At 41.0% G+C, this 24,225-nt stretch overlaps 2 protein-coding genes across 2 annotated transcripts in view; one reads left to right on the plus strand and one right to left on the minus strand.

The window, feature by feature from the left end:
- ric1 (RIC1 homolog, RAB6A GEF complex partner 1) overlaps nt 1-24,225 on the minus strand; it is a 132,738-nt gene that overhangs the window by 68,559 nt on the left and 39,954 nt on the right. The gene's annotated exons all lie outside the window — the stretch shown is intronic.
- LOC143123490 (uncharacterized) lies at nt 20,277-24,164 on the plus strand. The gene is made up of 5 exons (XM_076284944.1): nt 20,277-20,282; nt 21,219-21,413; nt 22,873-22,958; nt 23,057-23,111; nt 23,262-24,164. Exons 1-5 carry the CDS (start codon nt 20,277-20,279, stop codon nt 24,162-24,164), a joined length of 1,245 nt encoding a protein of 414 aa, XP_076141059.1.

The raw sequence follows: 24,225 nt of genomic DNA on the forward strand, positions 1-24,225 counted from the left end.
GCAGAAGTGTGTAGGCCAATCTGCCCACCAGCTTTTTCAACTTCGCTACCTACAGATGTTTTACCGGTATGATATTTCGAAACGCCATGTTATTTCTCATAGACAATCCACGCCCGGAAGTTGGATGGATACGGAAGTTACGGAGGCGGGACTTATTCTGGAGAGGTCAATTAGTTGAGTGATGGAGGCCAATTTGATGTATTTGTAGAAAACCATAAACGCGGTTATAGGCTACCAAGCAAATTGATAAGTAATTGTATCTTTCGACTGTCATCTCATTTGTACGGAGCCCTAGAGGTGTCATCACAAAATGTTTTGCATGTTGAGAAAATGTGCGCTCGTTTTACTAAATTGTGCTCACGTTTAACTATATTGTGCACTCGTTTTACTAAATCGTACGCTTGTTTTACTAAATTGTGCGCTCGGTTTACTAAATCGTGTGCGCAATTTATTATATTGTGCTCTCGTTTTACTATAGTGTGCGCTCATTTTACTAAATTGAGCTCTCGTTTTAAGCATAGTAAAACGAAGGCACAATTTATTAAACGAGTGCACCATTTACTAAAACGAGGGCACGATTTATTAAAACGAGAGCACAATTTGTGAACATGGTTATAGAACATTGTGCGCACGATCTACTTAAACGTGGCCACAATTTGTAAAACGTGCACTCAATATTGTCTTGACACATGTAAACATGAGCACGTTATTACATTAATACACAGGATTAGATGTTAAAATCCCTTGTGCCAAAATCCAAGGTAAAAACACATTCAGAAGCCCCTGCTCAAGTTTAACTTTAAAAAGCACACTACCCACAAATCCGCCAACAAATGGTCACAAGCACAATGCAAATGGCCTATCCAACAGCAGTAGCCTAAATAGTATGCGGCATGTCATTGGGGTTATCAAGTGGGCACCCTCATTCACCGATGTTTCGTTAAGTTAGGCCCACGACACCTCATGAAGGCTTAACAGTGAAACCAGCGTCCTGGAGACACTCCCCTCCATGCTACCACCATATTACCACATTGAAATATCCAATACTCAAAATACTCTTAACCAGCCCAGGCATGGTCTAAGTTGGCTAGGTCGGTCCGTCCCGTTGATGTGGACTGAACCATAAACCATAAAGAACCTTAGCCAAGTACCATCACCCTAGGCACAGCCCATCACAAACACAAAACAAATTAGCCAGTTAGCTTAGCCCATTATCTTAGGCCCCATCCCAAACACAAAACAAATTAGCCAGCAGTTAGCAGTTAGCTTACGCCCCATGCTGCCCCATATTACCACAACAAGCATCCAAATACCCTTAACCAACCTAGGCATGGTTTAAGTTGGCTAGGTCGGTCCGTCCCGTTGATGTGGACTGAACCATAAACCATAAAGAACCTTAGCCAAGTACCATCAACCTAGGCACAGTCCATCACAAACACAAAACAAATGAGCAAGTTAGCTTACCTTAGCTTGCGCCCCAGGAAGGGTAACTTCTCCTTACCCACCACCAAAACAAATGAGCCAGTTAGCTTACCTTAGCTTGCGCCCCAGGAAGGGTAACTTCTCCTTACCCACAACCATTCGCTTGCCCGTTCTGCTGCTAAGGACATGTTACTAACCACCTGCCTTAGACTTCGACCACAAATGCCCAATTCAGACAGCAAGCCAATAGCAGATCTGGCCACAAACCCACGTGCACCGATTTCAATAGGCCTTAATCGTGCACTCCAACCTCGCTTAGCTGCCTCCTCTGCTATTTCAGTATATTTAGCTCTCTTCAGCTCATTGGCCACTTCCACTCTGTCTTCCCAAGGAACAGTGAGTTCAATGAAGTAAACTATCTTCTCTGAATCCGACCATAGAATTACGTCAGGACGTAGCTTAGTACTCACTATATGTGGAGGTACCTGGCCAAGATCAACCTTCATTTCCCTGCCCGCCCCATTTTTCAACTGGCCGGTTTTACACCTGGCCTTCGCGGAACAAGGTTTATCCCCCTGACGTACAAAGTTAATTTGCCTTACCCCTTTACTAGCTGCTAATGAATTGACTTCTCTTCTTTTATCCTCTATTGCCGCTGCCACACATTTCAATACCTGGTTATGACGCCACGTATACCGCCCCTGGGTGAGACTTACCTTGCATCCTGATAGGATATGGTGGAGACTGCCCACACACGAGCAAAGTATGCATTTATCATCCTCACCAAACCATTGACTTAAATTCTTGGGAGATGGGAGCACATCATATGTAGCACCTAACATAAATCTGATCTTACTAGCTTCCATGCCCCATAGATCTTTCCATTTAATCTGTCTTTTTTCCACCCCTTCCCAGTTCACCCACTGCCCTTGTTTTGCCTGCGACACTGCCTTAGTACATCTTACAGCCTCCTCCTGTCTATGCATTTCCTCCACTACCATTTTCCTCTTTTCTCCTGCAGAAGCCTTACTCCACAAGGGTTTACTTGCACCCACCCCTAGACCCCCCCGCCCGTGCTGCACATGGCCCATTATATCTCTATGCTTCAATGCTGATTGAGCTTGCTTAACTGCCTGCTCTGGGTTCCACTTCCTCCCTGCATTAACTGAGGGTGCAACTTTCCTCACCACTGGGTCCTTAGACTGAGTAAGAGTCAATTCCAATCTAGCCTTAGCACACTTAAATTCCTCTGTCAGACTAGATATTGGCAACTCTACAATACCCTTCCCATACAAGGCTACACTGCTTAAGCAGCGTGGGACTCCGAGCCATTTTCTGACAAAGGAGTTGATCATTTTTTCCAACCTCTCTACCTTTGACAGAGGAACTTCATAAACTGTCAATGGCCACATTAGCCGAGGCAACAAACCAAACTGCAAACACCACAGCTTGAGCTTACCTGGCAGCCCCGACTTGTCAATTTTTGCAATACCTTGCCTAGTGACCTGTCTCAAGTCTTCAACCTGTGATTTATCACTAAGGCTTGCATCATACCACCTTCCCAGGCTCTTCACTGGTTTCTCCAGAACTGTGGGAATCACCTCCTTATTTATAGCAAACTTCTTATCTGTTACCTTCCCTTTAATAATTGAGAGACTCCTAGACTTACTTGGTTTCACCTTCATTCTGGCCCATTGCAGATTACTATTTAACTTACCCAGCAACCTGTTGGTGCATGGAACGGTTGTCGTCAAGGTTGTCATGTCGTCCATGAAAGCCCGAATCGGGGGGAGGCGTGGCCCTCCCTGCAACTTCTCCCCGCCCACTACCCATTTTGAGGCCCTAATAATGACCTCCATTGCCATTGTAAAAGCAAGTGGGGAGATGGTACATCCGGCCATGATTCCTATCTCAAGTTGTTGCCAACCTGTGGTGTAATCAGCTGTAGTAAAACATAATTGAATATCCAGAAAGTATGCTTTTACTAGGCTTTTAATGCTACCTGGGATTCTGAAATAATCAAAGGCCTCCCACAACAGACTTTGCGGCACAGACCCAAAAGCATTAGCCAAATCCAAGAACACAACGTGCAGGTCTCTCTTCTCACGCTTTGCTAATTGAATTTGGTGCCAAATCATGCTGGTATGCTCTAAGCACCCGGAGAAGCCAGGAATTCCAGCTTTTTGCACCGTGGTATCAAATAGTTTATTCCTTTCAAGGTAATTTGTCAGTCTCCGTGCCACCACACTAAAGAAAACCTTCCCTTCAACATTCAGTAGACTAATTGGCCTAAATTGATTAATCTCCACTGCGTCCTTTTCTTTGGGAATAAATATTCCCCCAGCCCTCCGCCAAGCCTTGGGAATACTCTGCTTTTTCCAAACTATCTTCATTAATTGCCATAAAAATCTTAAAACATCTGGTGCACTCTTATACAACCGGTAGGGCACTCCATTAGGTCCCGGGGCTGAAGAGGCCCTTGCACGTTTTATTACTTCTTGCACCTCTTTCCACCTTGGTGGACTATCGTCGCATTGGCTACTTAATTCACCAATAGGTGGGATATCAGCAGGAAGTACCATCTCCCTGAACCTCTCCCTATCTTTGTGCACTCCCTCTAAATACTCCTCAAGCTTCTGCTTAGGTTCCAAAAGACTACCACTCTTCTGCATTACGAATAAAGACTTAACAAACTTAAATGGGTCTTTATAGAATGCTAGTCGGGCTCGTGATTTCTTCTTCCTATTTTTCCTAATATTTTCAGCTCTTCTTAGCACTACTAACCGCTCCCTCACATCTGCCTGTAGACAGTCAATACCTTCCTTCTCATCATCTGTAGCTTTTCTCCACTGCTTCTTAAGCTGCCTCCTCTCCTTGATAAGTTTATCTATCTCCTGCTGGCGCCTAGATTTAACTACCTCATGTAGCCGTTTTGTCCTTCTCTCAATAGTCCCAAATCTTTCCTTACCATAGCTATAAATAATGTCTCCCATTTTCTCTAATTTGCTTTCAGCCGTCCCCTTGAGCTGACCCAGGATACTGACCAAATCACTATTAACATCTTCCCACATTCTACATTCTGCTGCGCCTGGCCATCTAACCCCAGGCCTATGACATTAATCTTCTCCCTCCTTGGCTGACTGGCCTCTCTCTCTGCCTCAGTGCTAGAACTTACCTCAACAACAGGGGTACTGATGTCCTGCGAACTGTGGGTTTCTTCCTGTCGCTGGACTTCAACCGACTGACTTGATGCACTTCTTAAGAAATAGCTATCAATGCGGGGACCCTGTGTTCCCTCTACCAAGCACTTCTTTTTCCCTTGATGAATTTTCAGGCCCTTTAGACTTGTAACCTTCTGCCAACCACACACACACATCTGCAGCTTTTTCTCCGTTTTCTCTGAACTAGTGGCTTCCACAAACATGTTTTCCTTACTCGTAATCAAATTCGTTCCAGGGTCAGTAACCATGTCTATCACAAGTGAGTCATCTTCCGCCCCTGCTCTCGCTGACTCTAGGGGTATTTTTTCATTATGTCGTACTGTAGCTTAGTAGGGTGCAGCCCATAGCTTAGTGAAGCCTGGGCTACTGCCACAATGAGCTGCTAACCCATTGTAGCCCCGGCAATACAATGGGCTATAGTATATTCGAGATCTCGATCTAGTAAAACGCACCCACGAATAATTAAAACGTGGGCTCGAAGAAATTAAATTGTGTGCACAAAAATGTAGTGTGGTGTCAAGGGGTATCCCCGGGAATGACGTCGGGAGGTGTGTCGCTTGTAGTGACGTAGGGGGAATCTCATTGATTGCAGTGCACCTGGATATAGCCCTGTTAGGTAGGCTATAGGTGGGAGAGCAGATGATTGTGTGTGTTTGCACAAGCCCCTTGCCAAGTTTTGAGTGTTTGTTGAGGTCCAAGTTTATGCAGAGCTGTGGTGTTTATCGCGAACGGTGTGAGCTGGGCTAGGCCTACATAGCCTGAGAAGCTGAGCATCGTGAACGCCACTGTTTATGTCTCCCGTTTCCTAGTCCGTATCAAAGCTTACCTCGTTGTGTGCATCATATCGGTGTGCGGGTGGGTTATATGGTGAGGCCCATCGGGCGCTAGAGGGAACCTTATTGTATTGGGTGGGTATTAGGCTACTACTAATAGCCTACGCAGTAGCATTTGTACCAACAACAGTAGGTCTACGTTTGGGAGCTTGTCGCTGTGTGTGCTTCGATTGCCTTCTAGACCTCACAGTTAACGTAGGCTTTAGTCAACAATCCAAGAGGTAGTGGAAACCGGTCATTACAACAGAGCTCGAGTAGCCTATGTAGCCTAGTAGAATTTCCCCATTATGGGTCTCCATAGCTGGCGGTTGACACCACAGGTGCCCCTGCTACAAAGAGTAGAATTCCGCTATAAACCATCCTGACCACCTAAAGGCTTTAATTAGCTGCCTACGGTTATCATCACATTACCAATATGAACTGTAATGTTACAGACAGCTGTAGGCCTAGTCCATGCCAAGGTAACACGAAGTTGCCACCACAGCACAGCGAGCAGTGAGAAAATGTCGGGAATTACTAAATGTGAGCACGAAATACATATTTCGAGAGCTCAATTTAGGCCTACAACGGGGTCACGTTTTATTAATTCGAGGGCTCAATTAAAGGAAAACGTTCTAACGTTTTATTATTTCGAGGGCTCAATTAAAGGAAAACGTGCTCACAAATTATCACGACCAGAAAAAATATCACTTAAAAGTGAGCTCTCCCGGGCTCCGTACATTTGCTTATGACCATAACCTAGGCTACTGACAGGAGCTAAGTGAGTTAGCCACAACACGTTCGCTACGTGATGGTTTTCTAATGGAAAATATATAGGCTACCTCAAAGATAACCTGTTTATGATGCATCCTAAACAGCGGGCTGGGACAAAAAGCCTCAAAAAGCATCCGTTAACGTTAACGTTAATTCCCAAACACCCATATAGGCTACTTCAATCCTCTATTTTCAAAGGTGATTCAAGTAAGGAAGAGCATGGCTCAAAGTAAAGTAACTAGGACTGAAACTACATAAATTCGTCAAAGTGAATAATTTGTGTCAACTCTTCGCAGTGTAGATTTATTAACGCACCTGTGATCTACATCTCCATTTAAACCAAATGTTTTAGAGGGCACGTTGAGAGATGTATCCAGGGCAGGGCTGTAGGTTACCTACACATATTAGTTGCACGTGCTACAAAAATCATTCTTTGTGAATTGCGATGGATGATTTAGTACCAACGTTACACCGGTCCGATACAGTTTTGCCTATGGCTATACCGTGAGACTGAGACGCTTTTTGTTTGTTCGAAGTGCCAGGTTTATTGTAGGCCTTGTGGTTTAGTAATAGTTTACTATTGTTGGTATACATCTTAGGTGTTTTCCTGTTAATTTGTTATGTGGTAATATGACAAAAAAGAAAGTAAACCTGCTCAAATATGTTCATCCAGTATTTACTGAAAGGTGCATCATTTGAGGTGCTTGCCATCCAGTGGCAAATTAGATACATTTAACCCCTTCATAAACTTTTGTTTATACTCAAAGATTTTTACATTTACAGTAGGACTTTATCTCTGACCACTTTCAAGCCATGGCCTTTTGAAATGTTGATATAAAAATCCAATGGTGTTGCTTTCTTAACCCTGATGCCTAGTTTGCCAGGTTTAAAAAAGTTATGAGAGGAAAATATTTTTATTTGGTGTGAAAGACACACATGCCTACCTGTTTTTATGCTTTTTTGTTTGTTTTTAGAATTTGTATTAATATTTATTTTATTATTATTTTATTTATAAGCTAAGGTTGCTAGCAAGACTTGCACTTTCTGTTTGTATAGTTTTGTGTTTGAAAATACAGTATTTGAAAAAAACATTGCATTTTAGGAAATAGCCGTTCTTTCTTTGAATTATTCTTTAACACTGACGTGGCCCTTCAATCAGATGACATTGGCAGAAGTGGCCCCCAGCTCATTTGAGTTTGAGACCCCTGGTCTATAAAGTACCTTCTGAATTACCTTCATAGTCTTTTTTGTCAATAACTTTGACATCATGTGACCTAGAGACTCCAAACCAATGCAGAATAGTTATCCTATATGCAAGGGCACGGGAAGGGGGGTGCTGAGGGTGCTGCACCACCCCCTGCTGGCAGGAGATAGATTTTTAAAAAATATATATATTTTTAAATAATTACTAATTCGCTGTCTGACATTATTTATATTTTTGTATGTGAAATGATGAGTCAAATAGCAAAAAAGGTTTATGGATAGGTTCGAATATAGGCTACTAAAAATTAACAGTTCTAGAGATCAACGTGAACGTGAGTCAGTTACTGTAAGAACCATAGCGTGGTTTCATCTATGTGATAGCGATCAAGTGTGTAGGCCTACGGTTGATATAGGCCTACATATTCTATGCGATTTACACGTTCAAAAAAACCATGGATAAGCTGAAAGAAACTTTAATTGTGTTTTACAGTTTTGCAAAAATAATAAATGCATAGCTAGTGAAATCATTTCACTATCCTAGTCGCTAAGATAGATTTTATTTGGACACATACTTGTCATGGGCGGATTATGAACTTTCAGGCCCCTGGGCCCAGATGTATTAAGGGCCCCCCACTAATTGTCGCATATGTGGGAGGGGGGGTTTGGTAGTCCTCCCCCAGAATTTCTTTTATCCGTTTGATGTGATTTCCTGTATTCTGGTGCATTTTGGGGATGGCCAATACTAAATTCAATCAGATTCATAGCCTATATCCTGATTTGATGATATTGAGGCAATGATTTCATGCAATGGCTTGGGCTTCAGGGCCCCCTGACCCCTTGGGCCCGGGCCCGGTAGGCCCGTGCAGTAATCCATCCCTGATACTTGCTGTGGAGACGACACACTTTAGGCTATTCAGAAATTATTTGCGAGATCATTGCAGCCTATAAGAAACGGTTTCCTTTTTTTCAATACCTCCCAAGCCATGTGACCTAGGGACTCCAAACCAATGCAGAATAGTTATCCTATATGGGACTCATCAGACACACCTCTTCTTATAGCCACTGTATGCACACTGTATTTTATATGAATATTTTAAAGAAAATACATTATTTCCCATAAGGAACGGTCTCCTTTTTTCAATACCTCCCAAGTCATGTGACCTAGTGACTCCAAACCAATGCAGAATAGTTATCCTATATCGGACTCATCAGACACACCTCTTTTTATAGTGACTGTATGCACACCTGTATTTTATATGAATATTTGAATGAAAATACATTATTTCCCATAAGAAACGGTCTCCTTTTTTTCAATACCTCCCAAGCCATGTGACCTAGTGACTCCAAACCAAAGCAGAATAGTTATGGGACTCATCAGACACACCTCTTCTTATAGGGACTCCAAACGAATATAGAATAGTTATCCTATGATTCCAAACCAGTGCAGAATAGTTATCCTATATGGGACTAATCAGACACACCTCAAATTAATATGATTTTTGCACATACTATTTTATATTCATTTCTTAAAGAAAACCAAATTTTTTTCCCTGTGGAAGCTGCTTTGTGCTCAATACCTTCAATATACTGGGTCCTAGACATCACAGATCAACATAGAACTGTTCTGCTTTGTGATACTAATCAGACACACGTCATTGTGAAATAATATTTTGCATGAACTATTGTATTTAATTTTTTTTAAAGAATCACATTCATTTCCTATGGAAAACAGCTTTTTGCTCAATAGCTGCCATATAAGGGGTCCTAGAAAACACAAATCAATACAGAACTGTTCTGCTATGGGGTACTTATCAGACACACCTCAATATGAAAAAATATTGGGTAAGGCTATTTGCACCGCTGGTACAATTAGCAGTGTATGCTATTCATACCCTGGTGCAATTAGAAGTGAATTCTATTCGTACCCTGGTGCACACAGCAATGTGTCCTATTAGTACCCGGTCTGGTACAAATATCAATGTATGCTATTCGTACCCCGGTGCACACAGTAATGTGTCCTATTAGTACCCCGTCTGGTACAAATATCAATGTATGCTATTCGTACCCCGGTGCACACAGCAATGAGTTCTAGTAATACCCCGTCTGGTACAAATATCAGTGTATGCTATTTGCACCCCTGTGATTTATTCTGGCATATTGATCACACAATGTAATAATAATAAAAAAACAAGCAACATGTGTGTGAATAGCTCAGCTGTGTAGGCCTAATAGACACTCTGAATAAGGTATGCTGTTTGCATCAATGTATAGTTAGAAGTTGATGCTATTCGTACCCTGGTGTATATAGTACTGTATGCTATTTACACCCTGGTACATGAACTAGCTAATTGTTGCAATCAAAACTTCCGTTTGAGAACCGATTTCTTGTTCAAATTGCGCGCCCTCTCTCCAGAGACGTTGGTACACATGTACACTCACTCTACCAAAACACATCACACGGAAATCAAACCCCAGTCTCCCGCATGCTCACCCATGTCTGTGACCACTGCACTATCCTCTTCCACAAGTAGATAGTGTTTGCGGCATGGGCGTAGATTTAGGGTGGGACGCTAGGACTAGTCCTAATCAAATTTTTAAGATGACAAAATTGTCCCAACCAATATTTTAGCAAACTTATTTGTGCTGCTGTTTATTCCAACAGCCAGCACGACAGTAGAAGAAACATCGTCATTTGATTGGCTAAAAAAACGAGGAAAAGGGTTATCTGACACGCCCGCTACACGCACGGAGAGTGTCAAAGCACAGGCTACTTTGCACTGGCAAACGAGCGAGCGGGTGCGTCAACGACAACGGTATGTTACCAGGGCTGTCTGCCAATACCCCATAAAAGGCCAGAGTAAAACATTTTGATATTCATTTTGCCCTTCAGCATGTACATGTTTGCCCCTTTTTGTGGTTTGTAGATCAGTTATGCCACCCAAGAAGAAGAAAGGGGACATAGGCCTACAAAGCTTTTTCATTATGCAGAGTCTATAGGCAAAATAACAAACAGCCATACAAATTGGCAACTGGCGACCAGGCTTTCAAATGCGGATTTTACTGTGTAAAATAACATTAGTTTAGGATATTACCCATGATATTGTCACAGCTAAACCTAGCTTCTGTAATCTTTCAACCAAAGTTAGGAGTCACGTTGGTGTGCCGCACGGACAGTCGCATAGGCTATAGCACAGAATAGAAGTCACCATCACTGACTGTTAATTGGGCTGCCAATCTTGCAGTCGCAATAAACTATGGATCCGAGACATTTTCCTGTTCCTATATTCTGTTTATGTAGGGTAATGTATTTGTGAATGTAGCCTGCACAATGCAAAGAAATAAAAGATAAACTATGGTGCATTATACTTATATGAACATTGCGAGGCACCAGATATCTCTTCTGTGATCTCATCCCAGAAAGATTTTCTTTGACTTGTAAGTTTTTTGAACATTTATTTTATCTAATGGCATAGCAAACATGATGAATTGAATCCACATATCCTTGAAAACTATTTTTCACTAGCCTAAAACGTGAGACTGAAAGCTAATTGCGTTCAATTCTTCACTTAGTATTGAAACAATAATGTTGGTATCGTGACAACAGAATTTGGGGATGTGTCCCCACCAAAGCTGAGACCAAACCTACGCCCTTGGTTTGCGGGTAAACTTATAGTTTATAGGCCTGAATGTCATATTCACAAAATTTCTGTTAACTAACAAACTGACGGTTGTATGTGTTCACTGAACCAAGAGTATGAAAATAAAACAAAACTTTTCAATCTAAAACTTAATCTGAAGATATTAGTGCCGAAACCTTTCAGAATTTTTCACTTTCTGCTGACGAAAAAATGAATGTCCGCCATGTTTTTTGTGCACGTGAGCAACGTGTTTTTGTTATGTCACAGGGTGTGAATAGCTCAGCTGTGTGGCCAAGGCCAGGGGTGTAGATAGACACTTGAAAAATATTTTGCATCTAGTACTATTATATGGAAGGTATTGAGAAAAAAAACAGTTTCCATAGGAAACAAATGGGTACTATAAAATAGTATGTGCAAAAATTATATTAATTTGAGGTGTGTCTGATTAGTCCCATAAAGGATATTCTGCATTGGTTTTGTGTCCCTACGTCACTTCCCTTGGGGGGGGGGGGGTAATTAAAATATTAATATAAAATAGAGAGATTTTTAGAGATTAGAGGTCTTTATTGTCCCCACCAAACATGTAACACACACAAGCAAGACTACACAACAGGTACAACATAAAGCAGACACAAACAAAGACTACTTACAAACTACTACAAAGATACAACAATAACAACATAATGCAAACACACACAAAGACTATACAGCAGATACGACATATAGCAAGCACAAGAGTGTGCACAAGAGTGTGCATTCAATGGTTATAGGAAGAGGTGTTTCTGATGAGTCCCATATAGGGTAACTATTCTGCATTGGTTTGGAGTCACTAGGTCTCATGGCTTGTGAGGTATTGAAAAAAAGGAGACCGTTCCTTATGGGAAATAATGTATTTTCTTTATAATATTCATATAAAATACAGTGTGCATACAGTGGCTAGGATAACTATTCTGCATTGGTTTGGAGTCACTAGGTCACTTCATTTCAAAGCTATTGACAAAAAAGACTATGAAGGTAATTCAGAAGGTACTTTATAGACGGTCCCTAAGTAGGTCTGCTGGGAGCAAGTAGACAGGTCATCTGTTTGTACACTGTCTGCAAACACGGGGTGAAACCCAGGGGCGCAGCTACCCATTTTTGAGGGGTATGCAACAACAAATTGGCGCCCATCCCCCCCCCCCCTAGGGTTACCACCTGTGTCTGACAAAAATCCTGGACATTTTGACCATCCAATTGACCTTTTTGTTTGTAAGCAACGGCGCCTTTCGCACATCTAACCCAAGATAAAAACCGTCATTCTAAGCGACAATTGTATAGCTAAAATTAGTAAGAATGACAATTTCTAGTTATTTGTTTAGTTAATTGCTTTATTTAATAGCAGACCTTTATTATTTTTTTTTATATTTTCAACAGTTTTTAGTTGTGGACACCTGGGGGCAGTATTGAAAAAAAAAGGGGGAATACATAATTAGGTTCTGCTTTTTTGCTTATGTGGAATAAACTTCTGTCTCTCCTTGTCCCACACACTCTCCGTCTCCATCTTACCATTTCTAATGAACCTCCATGGTGCGTGCCCCCACCACCACCACCCATGTTATGCTACGTCATTTTTGTAGAGCCAATAAGGCTGAGCATACGTTTATGGACGTATAGCACACTTCAATTAAACTGAAATACACATTTTGCGCATCATGTACAAAAATCCGGGACATTCACTGTCCAGGATTTTTATTTTTATTTTCTTGGACAGACCATGAAAATCCTGGACAATCAGGAAAATCCTGGACAGGTGGCAACCCTACCCCCCCCCCCCCCCCCCCCAAAAAAAAAAAAAAGCAATAACAACTAAAGTAAAACAAAAGAACAAAAGAAATTCTGCCAATTTGAACTTGAAGTATTGTTAAATGGTGCATTGTCACTTTAAGAGAGTCTAAACGGTTCTCATAACATCCTTTTGCCAGCTGTTGCTCACAAAGGATAAGGTGGCAACCCTACCCCCCCCCAAAAAAAAAGCACAAACAACTAAAGTAAAACTTGAAGTATTGTTAAATGGTGCATTGTCACTTTAGGAGAGTCTAAACGGTTCTCATAACATCCTTTTGCCAGCTGTTGCTCACAAAGGATAAGGCTGATCCAACTCTAGCCTTTGTTTTCCACATTATCAGCACAATATTAAGCTATTAATATTAGGATTGTTAGGAAATGGAAACATGTAATGAGTTGTAGCTAGCTTGACATTTCTGTTTGCAGTTTGCCATTAAAAGTTCAGTATGAGCATGGTAGCCACCTAGCTATCTTAATTAGGGCCCGAGCACCGAAGGGCGCAAGGCCCTATTGTTTTTGTAAGGATTATTATTATTATTTTTAGGGCCCGAGCACCGAAGGGCGCAAGGCCCTATTGTTTTTGTAAGGATTATTATTATTAGGGCCCGAGCACCGAAGGGCGCAAGGCCCTATTGTTTTTGTAAGGATTATTATTATTAAGCGCTTTCAGATATAACCTCCGGAGTACATGCGGAGGTTTGTCAAACGGAGGTCCTACCCTTCGAATGATTCAGATATGATGCTAACCTGCGGACCTAATACTGACCTTATACGGACGTATGTGTGAACGACATACATGCACATTACAGAATCTCCGTGTGGTTGTCGAGTGAGGGGTGGGGGCTTAGAGTTCACAAGATGTGAGATATATGACGCAGAATATATGCGGCCGCTGCCTGTCACAGCTGCTTTTTGTTTACAAAGTGTAGCCTATGCATTATAGGCTAAATAAGAGAAATCTATTGTGCGTAGGCTAATACTTGAAGTAGGATAGTCACGTAAGTGCGCACATACAGTATTTGTATGTGTGCTTCGAGTGAACACATTTATCTGTTTTCAACGTTATGTGCCAGAATCTGGTTTGCGTTGGAGAGAGAGAGCATGCACACACTTTATGGTAGGCTACCAGCCAATTCAGTAGGCTAACTCAAGACTTCAAGGCCATCATACAACGTTTTTAAGCAACAAACAAAATACTACATAACAGTGAAGTTTTTTCATGATTTATTTTTTTCCAAAAGCATACTATCCCCATGCAGGCGCGCGGGAACATATTTTTGACCATGGGTGCTGAATAACAAAATAATGGATGTCCAACGATTTCTCCCCTAGCATGATATGATTTGAATTTAGACAGCATTATGAGTAGGCCTAAGAGCGAGAAGTTTTATAATGCCCTTGCCACTCCGACTCATCAATAAAAACTGCGTGCACACACACCAGACCAGCACTTGACTTTACATCATTAAACTATTTCAGTATATTGCTTTTCTGATTGTCAAAACCACACCTAACTTATGGCGTCTCCACTCCACAGCAAAAGTGTCCTAACCACGTTACAGCTGTTTGTATCTGAGCGACTCCAATAGTGAAAGGATTTCAGTGTCATATTTCGGTGGCACTAGCTAAGCTGTCGTGGAACTCGAGATGACATGTCTACTGATAGGCAACAGGTCCAACACGAAATTCTAATTGCAAAAGATGCATCCTACCTCATCTGTTGTACTGTAGTTATTCAAAATTGGGCTTTTCACAATCCAACGATATATCCAAAGTGCGAACTAGTTGGTGATGGTCTATGAAAACTGCCAGTAGGCTATGCATGCTACACGGAGTTCTGACAGGGCTGTGCATGGCCTAATAAGCAGGCAAGATATAACCCACGATCGCCATGGTTTCGTTGTCAATTCGTGTTTGTGGTAATAATGACAGCAACAATAAAACCATCTGTATCTTACGATCTTCATCATTCTTGACAGATCACCAGCCTCCTCTGGGCATATGCATAATTAGCCTATAGCCTACCTTTAGTTTTCATTTAATTTTAAACACGAATCTACTGTCTTTACTGCCGGGAGAGAAAAAAATCCTGTATTCTTTGCTGTAGCCTAATTCTGCCTAAGGCTATCAATGAACAGAAAACCGTGTTGGCTTACAATTTATTAAATACTCCTGTTATTGTCGTCAACGACGTCGCTGTAGGCTACTGCCTTTTCAGCGCCTTCTGCTTATGATTCAGTCTTTTGAATTCGTTTGGCCTTGCCATGCAGTTGTAGGCTACAACGTGCCATTCCCTTCATGTGTTTTATCAAAATGTTGTATGCCCTCATGGACAGTAGCTCCGTGATGTCTGCATCTTTCCATGTTGGAGATTTTCTGGACAGCACTATGCCACTCCATCATAACACTGGCATTTAAGTCAGATTTAACCACATGGACGCACGAAAGAAACGTCACCAACACGCCCTCTCACTAGGTGTGAATTTTAACCGCATGTTCTACGCCTCATTCAGACACAGCACATTTACATAATGTCCGGAGGAAATACTAGGTCGGGGGTAGTATAAACACCGGGTGAATTCGGACTTCCATATGACCGGTTATGTCGTTCAGATATACGGCCCCACCGTTTAACATCGGCAGAACCTCCGGTCTTACACGTATGTCTGAAAGCGCTTATTATTAGGGCCCGAGCACCGAAGGGCGCAAGGCCCTATTGTTTTTGTAAGGATTATTATTATTATTATTATTATTATTATATTAACTTTGTCTCAGAGCGTTTTCCTTTTTTGAGGTGGTTAAGATGGGTGAAAAGTCTTGAAATTTGGCACACACATCAGGTGTCACGCAAAGCAGTTAGGTACAAGAGCTTGGCCCCGGGCGTGGCCCAGGGACTCAGTAGCGCCCCCTTAGGTGATTGAGGCAGTGGTTGGCACATACTTTCAGCTAGACACACCAAATTTGGTAGGTGTGTGTATCTCCCCAAGATGAATAACTTTCGTATGTACAATGCATTAGCCACGCCCAACAGGAAGTGAGATATTTGGGATTTTGTGCGGACTAAAATGCGATGAATTGTGATGCCAAAAGAGGTGTTTCCCATCAGTGAAAACGCATGAAATTTGGCACACATGTCAAGAGGTACCATGAATACACAGGGTTGCTTTTCACCATCCACTTATTTAACTACTGTCGCATCCCTTGATATGCCATCTCATTTTCCCTCTTTCGTTTTCTATGTTTAGCCCCCGACAGCTGGTTTTGCTGTATGCATCTTTTTCCATAGACGAAAACTCACTACTCGTACCTGCTCATTAGCGCTCACGGCGCCCCCACTCCCTTTTCTATGTCAAAATTCTATGATGGAATCTTATAAAATAATAATAATAATAATACATTTTATTTAAAGAACGCCTTTCAGGACACCCAAGGTCGCTTTACAGATAAAACAAATAGAAGGGGGAAAAAAAAAAAATATATATATATATATATATATATATATCAAAAAAGGAGAAAATATATATATATATAAATATAGTCCATTTAGCCATATCACAGTCCATAGGCTAGTCTGAACAGATACGTTTTCAGTTCCTTTTTAAACTGGGCAGTGGATTCACACTGCCTGATGTTGTTTGGAAGTGTGTTCCATAGCTTTGGGGCTGTGTGGGAGAACGATCTCTCTCCCATGGTGCTGAGGTTCATCTTGGGCACCTTGAGCAGACCAGCTGATGAGGATCGCAGTGAGCGGGAAGGGGTGTAGCTCTCTAAGAGGTCGGTGATATAAATGGGAGCAAGGTTATGCAGGGCCTTATATGTCAACAGTAAGATCTTAAACTGGACTCTCTGGGTAACTGGTAACCAGTGTAGCTGCAACAGTACAGGTGTTATGTGGCCTGTGGACTTTGTGCCTGTTACTATAATAGATAGGGCACCTACTCTAGCCTGTTAGTCCTCTAAAATGTTATTTAACATTGAGGAAATGCAGAAATTATTTAGAAACGTACAACAGTAGCTACATATAGAATATACCAAATATATTATTATTATTATTATCATTATTATTATTATTATTATTATTATTAATTTACCATCCCTTTGGCGCCCCCACAGTGCTGCACCCCTATGCGCTGCATATAGCGCATACCCAATTTTTGCGCCACTGGTGAAACCGGCCGCATAAAAAAAAATTTGAATCTGTCGAATATCCAAATATCAAATATCAAACTAACTTCACCTCGGTATTCCAAACAAGCATTCACAAAAGTTTCACAACTTCATTAATATGATTTATTTTCGCGGAATGGATGTACAGGACTGAGCGGCGGTCGTATTTACCGCTATGCGGTACATCTAGTTTTTATAAGTTGATGATAATTCACTCAGAACACCACCTGATCACCTCAACTGATGCCATTTTCACTATTTTACAATAGTATCTCAATATACAGTATGTGACATATTAAACTTGAATCCTTATAGCACCTTATATTCAAATGTATTAAACAGCAATCTGAAATTGTTTTAAGTCTTAATAAATTGCAATGCATCTGCTAAATGAATCAAGACCCCGACGCGGAGCGGGTCTTATTCCGCCCTGAAGGGACATATTTTGACCGGCGTTCTATACATTATCCCGCTTATTACATGGCTACTTGCCAAAATGAAATAATAAACTCCCCACGATATGACTTTAGCCTACATAGCCTAGCCTGTTACCGTTCATCGTGGCATTTGCTAAAACAAATAGTTTGCATAAACTACTAATAAATAAGAAATAATTTACCTAAATCAAGACCTTTTAGGTCCCAGAGCACCTAGATATTTTTCTTGTTTCAAGTAAGCTTAACAAGTGCCATTTTCTTGCTGCACTGGCAGATAAATTTGCTTAAAAATAAGTAACTTTTTGCCAAAATTGTATATTTTTCTTATTTTTAGAATGCATTTTTTGCAGTGTACCTGTTATCTTGTACATTTGAAAGAAGGAATCCTTATTGCTCAATTGTAGTAAATCAGCTTAGATCAGCATATCAGTGATTTGTTAACTCTTAATTAAATTCTTAAAGCTTGGCCCTGGTTTGGTTTCCAGTCTGTATAATGTTACTCTTCAATTCTGTTCTACTTGAACTGAAGTAGATTGTTGTTCTACCAGAACCTCCATGCACTGAGAACCTACATGTAATAAAATGAGAATTTGGAAAGAGACATTTTGATTGGACAGAAATCTTCATATAAATTTAATGTGAAGAGACAATGAGTAATGGAAATTATTGTTTCACTGCACGTTTCTATTGTCTTGGTCTATTTACTTCCTTTCCTTCATCTTCTCCCTAGGAGAAAGAAGACTAGACCTTTGCAACCTATTTTTGAGGTGGTAGTGTCACTTCCTGTACCTACCCATCAATAGAATGGCATCCTGGTGCTCAGAGAATAGAATATGGAAATGCTAAATGAGGAGGAAGGTTGACAATAGAAGTAAACCAAAGAGTTCATAGCAGCACAGAGGATAGGGGTTGAAATTGGCCGCTAAGGTGGAGCAGGTACCCTGGATATTCTCCCTATCTGATCAGCAACAAAGGAATAAAATGAAATGTTTTCTGTGATGCTGCTTGTGTTCAGTACAGACTGGGGTTCTTTTGAGCTATATCCAATGGATATGGGCAGCTCATCATCAGTGGGGTTGTTTGCATCTGAGTCATTGCTGCCATTCCATTACTCTTTAAATAACATGTAGTGACAATCAGTCTACCCACACTGAATGGGCTATCGTCCCTCACCACCTCTGGTCCTCTGAAGGCACAAATAACATGATAACATCACAGTTAACAATGCATTGGCCATATCCACACCAATTGTATAGAGGGTGAGTAGTAACTTGTCACTAATATCCCCATGTGAGGATTTTCTTGTTCAGTACTGTACTCCTTCTTCATTGCCTTTTTTGTGGAATTTGTAGGCTGCATTATGTCTTAGATGGAAAGGCAGATTCTGATACAAAATCATTATTGCTGTGTAAATCAACTTGTCTACAGAATGTTTGTTTATGTTTATGTTATTTTTTTGTTTGCTTAGCAGACACTTATATCCAAAGTGACTCACACAACATAGAATAACAATAAACATTACAATAGCATTATTGCTAGTTTAAAGTAAAAGCAAATAAATTAAATAATAATAATATACTACAACCCCAAAACAGAAAAAGTTGGGACGTTGTGCAAATAAAAACAGAATGTGTTACAAGACTCGTAAACCCATATTTAGCAGCAAAAAGGACATAGACAACATATCAAATGTTGAAAATGAAAATTTGGACTATTTCATGGAAAATATATTAAATTTGCCTATGTTTGTTGCAGGTTAGGTCTCCACCTCCTTTGCACCCTTAATTGTTCATGGGCAGGAGGACCATCTTGCTAATTACCGGTCGGCACCTGCCCAAGTTATATCTAGGCAGCCGACTGCATGTCTCCCAATTCTCCACCTGTTGTATCATTCTAGGTATAGTGAAGGTATGTGGTGATGTACTGAGGGCTATTTTAATTCCAAAGGCCAAAGGAACTTTATCAGGATGCATAGTATCCTTGGTCCATGAAATAACTGGCCTTTAAAAATAAAAATCTGCCTGCCTCTATGGGAATTTAACATTGGGGGGTGTATGCCCCCTGTATTTTAATGAGGAACATTTATTGCATTGCATGTAAATGCAATGGACTATTATCACTGTTCTTCTTATTACAGTGCATGAAAATGCACTGTACTGTTCTTCCAAGGCTTTTGACAGTGCATGAAAATGCACTGTACTGTTCTTCCTAGGCTTCTTCTTCTTCTTCTTCTAACGCAATTAATGCAGCTTCAACCACTTAACGTAGAAACTTCATTCAAACTTTGTCACATAGATTTTACTTAGGACACCCGGGCAATGTATTTTTCATCTTTGTAACTTTTATACTTTTTAAACTATTAATTAAAAACTACTCAAAATTTCCCCATAGACGTAACATTGGCTGATGACATCACAATAGAGCCGTTAAGCAATTAGAATCCTATGCCAGGTGTTCCGGCCACCTGGATCAACTGCCAGTCTCAGGCTTTAAGCATACAAACTGGCCCTATAGGCTCTGTGCACAGCGTCATGACGACCATTCGAATTTGACAGAAATTCGGCACATTGACTTCCGGTTATGAGCCTGTCGATTTAACCACCACAGAAATGGCAGCCGCCACTGGCAGTTCTTTCTTTTCCTTTTCCCGGTGTCTTTCGGATTTACCGGCAGTGAGCGTCAGCGACATCCACAGGATCGTCGGTGCCCTGTCCCGCACCCCGATGAGTAAGAGGGACAAGGGATTTAAAATGTACATTTCTTCATACATTCACAACTATGAGGGTAAGTATCTGATAACTGCTAACGTTAGCGATTGCCTAACGCTAGCAGCTACCTAGTAAAAGTACCAGCTAGTGTTTGTGACTATGTTTGCTTGTTATCAAATACCAATGTTGTTATTCAACACAAATTATATACTCCTCCTTCCGTCAGTTTCCATAAAAGATCAAGATTCAGGAGAGGTGGTCGTGAGGGCAATGTGCTACAGGTCGCTGATGAAAAAAGAGAAACCTCACAGCTTGAGTGTATGGTGATGCTAGATATGAATAAGATAAGATAAGATATGATAATGTAAGAAGATAAGATAATGTGATGAGATAAGATAAGAGTTTGTTTATCAGCCAAAATAACCCAGCGTTTTTGATGTTCCTGGGGATTAGCAATGTTTACTGTAGTGCTACATGTTTGCTGTAGCTACCTTAGGTGCTAACTGCTACAGGTTTACCGTGCATTGCTTGTCCCCACTGGGTTTTTGCTTGCATTAGTTGTTATGTTAGCAAGTGGGGAATCAGCTAGGGTAAAGTTTAGTGAATTGATGATGGTGACTAGAAAGTAGTGACTAATGTAAGAGCAAGCAGGTTAAAAGGCAAGTTCACCTAGCTGGTCCCCACTGGGTGAAGGTTTTCTTGCTCATTGTTTTGATCCTTCAATTAAGCTACAGTCTGGAGTGAAAGATACTACTACTGAAATACAAGTGGAAAATTATATGGCATAATATTCAGCACATTAGTCCAACACATAGCTTAGAATATTATCTTATCTCCTAACTTCAAAATGTTAGACAGAGGATTCAACATCAGGAGTGCCCTGCTGGTCTAAAGAAATGAGTCACAATGCAAGACTGTATCTTAAAAGAATCTGTAAGCAATGAGTATCCTAAAAGAATGACTGACCAGGCTATGATAAATTGTGACTTACTATGACATTCTGACATTGCAGGTGGTTCTTAAAGACAGCAAGCCTGTGCAGCTGATTCATCATAAATGTTCTTGCATTGCTGGAGCTGCGCTGTGCAACCACTGTGTTGCTCTTTTGTACCAGTCAGCCCACTACTCGCAGCTGAAGGTGCCTGTAGTCCCCCCTGTGCTAAGCTGTACTGAGGGAGAACAGCAGTGGCACAAACCTAGGACTTTGGTAAGTCAACCAAAAACATATAACTAATTACTGTTTTGTAGTTGTTATGTCGTTTTACTGAAGATGTGCTTAAAGGTGCCATGTGTAATGTCCGCCAAAAAAACAATTCATACTCCACATTCCATAAAAGATGGGGGCAGTATACCTCCAGAAAGTGAGTTGGTCTAACCTAGAGTAACAACCGAGAAACGTGTATTGCAGTTTGGCTGGCGGTTATGGTGCCCGCATACCGCCTCCCATGGCCGAAACTGGTATTATGACACCTGTCGGGCTGTGGCTAGTAATTTAGCATGCTAATTCAGGTTGATATCTCTGCAGCACTATACCTTGTCATTTTTTTAATGACATCATCGCCCTTATTTCTTCTCATTCTTTTGATGCGTGTAGCTCATTTTTTGGATATTTTTACCTCAATTCTTACACATGGCACCTTTAACTCTTTCCCGACAGGGCCAAAATAGGCCAAAAATGACTCTTGATATTTCATTCTGCTGTGGGTGACCTAAGCATATCTCAAAGAAACCATCCATTTTCTCTTGAAGCCAGATAGTTAGGCTACACAAATATATGTTTGACATGACAATTATATATTATTTATATATGCTAAATCACATAAATTAGCATAAAATTTGCATATTCCAGGCACATTTTCTGAGTTTGTGAAGCTCTACAGCTTCAACACAGCCTGTTATAAAAAAAAGTGAAATAGCAGAAAGTTGCATTTACCTGTTGGCTAAATAAATACCAAGTTTGGTAGCAATTGGGTGAAAGGAACTCTAAATAACTAATTTTGAAATTATGTATACAGACGAGCCTAAATAACCATTATATAGTTTTATTATCAAAATTAGTTGCAATATCAATACAATCACATTTATATCAAAAAATAACTTACAATTTCATCTCATACATATTATTTTGGTTAATAATCATGTTTTTTTTTTTTGGTCAATGTGTAATAATCATGTTAACACAGTTTAGACTGTGATGAACAGTTAAAATGACCCAACAGAGTCAGTGTTGCTGAAAATGACCCAACAGATTCAGATACCTCCCACACGGAGTTACACTACAGATTTGGCACCTACCCTCTCACACCACACAGTTTCATATCACTAGACAACATGGGCATATAGTGTTAAAAACAGATGAACAGTATGTCATTACTACCACTGAACCTTGGTCGATTGTCATTACTCGCCACGTTGAAATATCGCGATCGGCGCTTGACAACCAATCACAAAATATAAAATCTAACCAATAGCAAAAATTCAACACATATCCAAGGAAAACCCATTTATTTGATTGGCTTAGACTCTCATTGACATACAAACACGTTTTCGTGGGGTTTCAGTGAAGAAAAATGATACTTTTATTCATTTTCATCATCAGTACGTACGTACTGATTTCTCTATGGGCTGTCGGGAAAGAGTTAAAGTATGTCCTGCAAACACTACAGGGTATAAAACCAGGCCCAGTGGACAAAATGGCTGTGCTGTCTACTAAACCGAAGAGCTGTCCTAAAGCAACAACAGAGGGTATAAGGTAAAAGCAATATTGTAACAATACATGGGTAACTTGATTTCAGGTCTATAAGCCATCGAGCATTTCCACTTATACATGTTTTACACTTCACTTCGCAGGAGCACGCTATACAAAGGCCTTAGTGGGGATCTACCTGATCTTTCTGTGCTTCGGGTGAGTTTACCCTCTTATTTAACCAGTCTTACCATTTGTAATGTTGTGTGGAGCTGTACAAAATGTGCCAGATACTGTGTGCATAGAACTAAAATTGTGCTTAGTTGGTGTTGAGTTGTATTGCTAAAGTATACACTACTCCATCCCAAGGTGACTGAGGCATATGCTGACTTCTCCAGAGCAGAGTCGCCAATGGTGTGTAGCATGAACATCAGCTGTGAGGTTCCATTGGTCAACTCTGCCCTTGGGATGGTGCAAGCCGGAAGCCCGATTGCCTACCAACAGCCAGCAGCAGCATGTAGAGATCTATCCTTCCACGTTGCCCCACCTCGTCCATCCCTACCCTTGGAAGGTTACCGCTTACAGCCCTCAATCTACATGTCTAACACCACTGAGGCAGAGCGCAGGCACTTACAGAGCCTACAGGTGACTTGGGACATGGCAAATAAACTGGAAAGTGCCACAAGAACCCAAAGCTCCTGCGAGGAATGGCACCAGTTGCGGAGACCAAGACTCACTGCTTCGCGTTTCAGGGAGATCTGCTTTGTCAGCAACACATGTGAGGACAGTCTGGCTGATAGGATCCTGAAGGGAACATATCAGACGAAGGCCATGAGAAGAGGACTGGGGTTGGAGGCTGATGCCATATGGGAGTACACCCAAATAAAGAGGGTCAACCACTATCCGTGTGGATTTATAATCCACCCAGACACGCCTTGGCTGGGAGCATCTCCGGATGGACTGGTTTTTGACCCGACAGAACCCTCTTCCTTCGGTCTTCTAGAAATTAAGTGCCCAAATGTTAAAAACTATGTTGACTGTCCCTATGTTAAAATGACCTTAGGCAAAATGGAGCTGAAGACATCACATGCGTACTACTACCAAATTCAGGGGCAGTTATTGGTAAGTGGCATGACGTGGTGTGACTTTGTTGTGTCGGCGGAGGAAGACACATTAATTCATAGAATACACAGAGACGTAGAAGTGTTCAAGGTCATCAGAGACAAAGTTGACCAATTTTATTTCAATGTTTACATGCGAAAATGCATGTAAATGATCAACTTAATAAACAATGAACACAAAAATCCAAACTTGGCTGATTTACTTTTTAAAA

This window comes from Alosa pseudoharengus, unplaced genomic scaffold (genome assembly GCF_046254945.1).
Source record: "Alosa pseudoharengus isolate Yale_2024_CS ecotype anadromous, Long Island Sound unplaced genomic scaffold, YU_APseudo_1.1 YU_APseudo_1.1_scf_14, whole genome shotgun sequence".
In the NCBI taxonomy this organism is placed as follows: Eukaryota; Metazoa; Chordata; class Actinopteri; order Clupeiformes; family Clupeidae; genus Alosa; species Alosa pseudoharengus.